This window comes from Anguilla rostrata, chromosome 6 (assembly GCF_018555375.3).
Source record: "Anguilla rostrata isolate EN2019 chromosome 6, ASM1855537v3, whole genome shotgun sequence".
NCBI classification, from domain to species: Eukaryota; Metazoa; Chordata; class Actinopteri; order Anguilliformes; family Anguillidae; genus Anguilla; species Anguilla rostrata.
The window spans coordinates 10731308-10736603 of NC_057938.1; the positions used below are offsets into that span (position 1 = coordinate 10731308).

General features: G+C 39.5%; 1 protein-coding gene across 1 annotated transcript; it reads right to left on the minus strand.

The window, feature by feature from the left end:
• Positions 1-2743: 2743 nt before the first annotated feature.
• LOC135256488 (E3 ubiquitin-protein ligase RNF182-like) lies at positions 2744-5296 on the minus strand. The gene has a single exon (XM_064338296.1). The coding sequence runs from the start codon at positions 4832-4834 to the stop codon at positions 4079-4081; it is 756 nt and encodes a 251-aa protein (XP_064194366.1). The 5' UTR covers positions 4835-5296; the 3' UTR covers positions 2744-4078.

The following is a 5296-nucleotide window of genomic DNA, read 5'->3' on the forward strand; positions in this document are numbered from 1 at the left end:
TTATTTCAACATTTGACTATTTATAAAATATTTACAGAAAGTCTCCCTCATGGTTTATGCACTCCCTTAACTAATGATCTGGCGTCACAATAAAAAAAATCTTACCGTAACAAAAATATTTAATGGGATCAATACGGAACAGATGTTTCAGAAGAAGTGACAAAAATGTACTGGTCATTGGCTGCAGTAAGGAACAGTATAGTGTAGAAACCAGCAATTAACTGTTTGTGTCAAACACATTTAAAAAGTAGTCACAATACCACAATTAAATTTTGTATTATTCATTTATTTGGTACTGAAAGAAGTGCAGTAATATTTATCCAGAATTCAAAGCGTGAATGAAATGGACAGGGAGTTCAACCAACAAGAGATGGCGAGAGGGAAGAAGCAGGAAAGGGAAACATTTGCATCCTCACAAAACACCATCAACTGTATCTTGTTAAACAAGAACTGACAAAAGTGCACTCGTTAAAATGTGTAGCACAAACTGTCAAAGCTCAAAGTGCATAAAGACATATCCTTCAGATACATCAATGGCTTGCTTACAAGGGAGACATACCCATGTAAATAAAGTACAGAGAGCAGCGCTAAGTCTTTTGTTATCTGATTTCTCCGAGCTGGAAAGAGGGTTTATTAGCTCTGCAGTCAGCCCAAACTGCAGGCCCTCCAGGCCCTGCTCCCCCTGAGCTTTGTGTCTCACCCTGGAGTAATATTCTCCCAGCAGTGCCCTTCTCTGGGGGATTACAGATTAACTAGAAAGAGGATTCTGAATGAAATGCGCTGCGATTTTCATTTAAACCCGATTTTCATTTAAAACAAGGGGAGGTCTACCTCAGGGAAGCTTGTATTTGGGTACCTGGCTAGAGACTCTAACACCTGCACCCCCCCCCCCCCCACCCAGATACAAACTTACTCTCTCACACACATACACAGACGTATACGCGCATACACAAACACTATATCCCTCAGTGTCAGTCTGACTGTGTGTATCTCTCTTTTTCATTCTCTCTTATCTCTTAACATCTGATATAGCGGCTGATGTCTCTGGAGGCCATTGCTTCCAGCTCATATATCAGTATTATCAAATGTGACAGGTACATTAAATACCGTTTAATACCAGCTTTTCACATTCATCCTCCAGGGGATATTCTCAAAAATATCCTAAAAAGGGACTTATTCATTGATTTATCCAGTTAGTTCGTTTGTTAGTTAGATTAGTTTAGTCATCTTTCAGTTGCTAGCGGGGAAGTTTTAGATCACCTAAAAAGAAATACTGGACCACAGCCGAAATGCTTGCACGCAATAAAGAACACGTGGCAAACTGAAGATTACTCTACAATGTCCATTAAAGGACATAAACACTGAAATTATTTACAGTAATTTCCCATTAGAAAATGCTATTATTGTTTCCGTTATTATTTAGGAAAGGATGTGGTAAAAATATTTCCTCTGGGGCTACATAAAATCGCCAAGGACAAGGAAATTGGTTCTTGGGCAAATTATCATATGTCTGTGAACTGGAACACATTCAGTAATTCTAGAAGATGTGGGTTTTTAAAGCTTATTACCATTCATTAGTAAATCAGACTGCTTCTTGCTAATTAAAATTGACTGGCTGTGGCAAGACTCCACTGAATAAAAGGTTCGTGTGAGAAACCTCTCAAACTGACGCAAATGTGGGTAAGAGCATATACAATTACAAATACAGGGAATACCAGGAAAAAAACCATTTTCAGGAGACTATTTCTGAACTAAATTTCCTGTGAATGTGCTGAAAATGTTCTGAAAATGTATGTTTTCATTTTTATCTAAGTTTCTTTACCACAGAAATTGTAAATATTTTCCAGAAACTAATACATTTAATACATATAAATTATTATATTTAATAATTACTTTTGAGCACAGCACAGCAATTTTGACCAAAAAATAAATTTGAAATAACTATGACCTGAGAATTGCAACCATACACTCAATTTGCCTCCATAGTCATGCGTTCATACATTTAGTATCCACCAGGGGTCACCTGTGGGAAAGCACAGTAGTTCATATAATGCACATAATGCCCAATATGAAAAATTGTATTTGGGATAAATTTATTTGGAATAAATTATGTCTTCTCATACACAAAGATATAAAAATAAAAATGGAATATTGTAAAATAAAGCATAGAGCACTGAATCAATAATAATAATAATAATCATGGGTGGCATGGTGGTGCAGTGGGTAGCACTGTCGTCTCACAGCAAGAATCTCGGTCTGGGCCTTTCTGTGTGGAGTTTGAATGTTCTCCCCATGTCTGCATAGGTTTTCCCCAGGTACTCTGGTTTCCTCCCACAGTCCAAAAACATACGAGTGAGTGAATGGTGTGTGTGCCCTGTGATAGATTGGCGGCCTGTCCAGGGTGTATTCCTGCTTCTCATCTAAAGCACACTGGAGTAGGCTCTAGCACCCACTACGACCCTGCCCAGGATAAGCGGGTATAGATAATGGATGGATGGATGGATAGATGATAATAATAGTGTTTTTAAAACTCAATAAGTTCAATAATCAATAAGTCTTCGTCTTGCAACAGGTACTTTCATAATCTCCCTCCTATTCACCTTCAATGATTAAATATCATCACCAACAGTAAAAATTGCTAATTGAACATGAAGTGATACCATCTTTCTACTTTTTTATAGACAAACATCAGTGTGTAAACATCAGCCATTAACTGAAAAATGTGAATCCAAACACCATAAACCTAGGTCTGAAATGTCTTTATTGAGTAAGTTTTAAAGGTGGAATATTTGTCATGCTCTTACTGGAAAAAAAATAATGTAGCTGCCAGTGTAGCCCAAGGCACTTCAGTGTCTGGTTACAGTTGAACTACAAGTAGCGAACAAAAACCAGAGTCATCTGGCTAAACTAAACCCAAGGACACACAAAACGGAGGCTATCACACACTTATATATACCCACATCCATTAATTCAGTGTGCATAAAATGTTAGAAAGGCCTGGTCATCTATAATTAAAGCTAATATGGCTGTATAACATTGTAGGAGGAAGTTCAGTTTGCTGATGTGTTATGAGCAACGGTGTCTAAGATGACATCATCCTGGAACTCCGAGGGAAATACATCATCAGCAGAAAATGGCCACAGATGCAAGCTCTCCGATCAGTGCATTCATTTCAAGTGCAAATCAAAAGGCAAACAAACACGGTTAAGTTTGCCATTAGTTTCATCCAATTGGGAGACCAAGTTAGCATTTCCATTTTTTCACTACCTGTTAAATCACCTGAATTGTAAATTATTATTATTATTTTACTTTGAACTTCAATATTTGTCTTCAATGTAATGTAGTATTGTTTAATGTTGTGCAATGGTTAAAATATCCAGTGTGTTGAAATCACTTTGTAAAGGTACTGCAATATAAAAGGTTTCAAAAATTACCAGGTTTATTTACAATCGTATTGATCATTATTCTCTAAAATATTATTATTACCTGCATGAATCATGCTCTCTTTACAGGGTCACCCACACCTTGTACATATAGAAATAAGTTAACTCCATGTGTTAAATTATGCTTTGTGTTCTGTAAATGAACGCATTAACATCAGTTTTCCAACGTAAGCCTTATATGTTTAGAAACTCCCTGTCATTTTAAGGTGTTATATGATTGTCCACTTAAAAAAAATAATAACGGACTTGCTGTCTAAACACTAATACTCACAGGTCTCAGTACCACTGTATAACAACACAAGTACAATGATAGATTATGCATATATTTTCTTGTTTCCTTGGTTACTGGAAATGGGAGAGAACATGAAAGAATAACAAAAGCCATCACAAAGCATATCATATATTCTAGTCAACTACAGAGTGCAATTCAAAAAACTATATGAATTCATATCCTGGCTAATGGGAAAAATATTTTGTTTATAAGCCAGAGTTTCAGATGTTGGAAGTAGGCTAGGTTCAAATACTTTTTTTATGAATTAGGTGCAATTACTGAATAGCGTACATTATGAAGCCGCAAAATGGATGAATTCACATCACAGATATTACACATGAACAAGTACAGAAAAGGAGTGCCATCAGGTGTTTCTCCTGTTGGTGGTAGTTGCGGTGGAGCGCCCGGTGTCTGGTCCAGTTCGATATTTCAACCAGCAGATCAACCACGTGACAATCACGGAAAACATGGCCAATATACTGGCCACTGAAAGACAGACGGGGCCCAATGGCGAGGGCGGGTTATTGTAATTGTGCACGAATATAAGGCCCATGAAAAGAAGGACGAGCATTGACAGGAAGGCAAAGATCACGCAAACGCACCCCGTAGTTAGGGCTACTCGCTTGCAGTTCTGACAGCTCTCGTAGGGAGCTGAGTCGTAGGAAGCCGTAGTAGCTGTGGTCAGAGTTACCGATGGAGCTGTTTCACTCTGAGACGCTCCGCTAGCAGCTCCGGTCGCCTCTTCGCGCCGGTGGCCAGTCAGAGCCGGATGAAGCGGCGGAGGGTAGGGAGGCAAGCTGTCCTGTGGCAGTGGGTCCGATTCTATATAGAAAGGGAAAGCATCCGTAACTTTCGTGTTGTTGGGGAGGTTTAGTATCCGGTATTCCGGTATTGGTGTCCGATGACGACATAACGGACAGCTGATGCGCCATGGTCGATCCTCCCGGAGATGAAGAGTATTCAGGCACTCCTCGCAGAATGTATGCAAGCATTCCAGGATTTTAGGTGCGCGACGGTCCAAGTCGTAGTAATTGTAACATATTTTGCACTCATATTCCTCATAAGGAAAAGCCGCAGCGAGTCCCTCGTCTCTGCGTTCTGCTAAACTTGCCTCTGCCATTTCATCTTCTGTTAATTGCTCGTTCACATAAAAGACCTCAGCAGAGTCCAATAGCAAACGGTCTCGGTTTTTCGGTTGACGAACGCCCACGCTGTCCAATCTACATTACAGTAAAATCCCAACTTGTGACAAAAGCACAGCCAGCGTTTACTCCATCACTTTACGCTCTTCACTCCTTCGATGCCATGATCTTACTGTTAGATATGAGAGACTGGTCCTCAGAAAGGAAACGCGATGATGTAATACCGGCGATTTTAATATCAGTGTTAATCCGCTTGCGAGAGGGTGACGAAGAAAAAGACCAATAACAGCATCTCGGAGATTACGGTCTATACGGTGCTGTTTTTTTCAGCACCGAACTCTTTTATATAGCGAAAGTGTAAAGCATCAGGAAAGAAACTCGACGGCAAAGATGGTCTGATCACTAGGCAAGTCACGGCAGTGCATGGCTCAGACGTTAAG

Excerpts from the sequence above, each read along its gene's own strand:
- LOC135256488 (XM_064338296.1), bottom strand. The coding sequence starts at position 4,834 with ATGGCAGAGGCAAGTTTAGCAGAACGCAGAGACGAGGGACTCGCTGCG.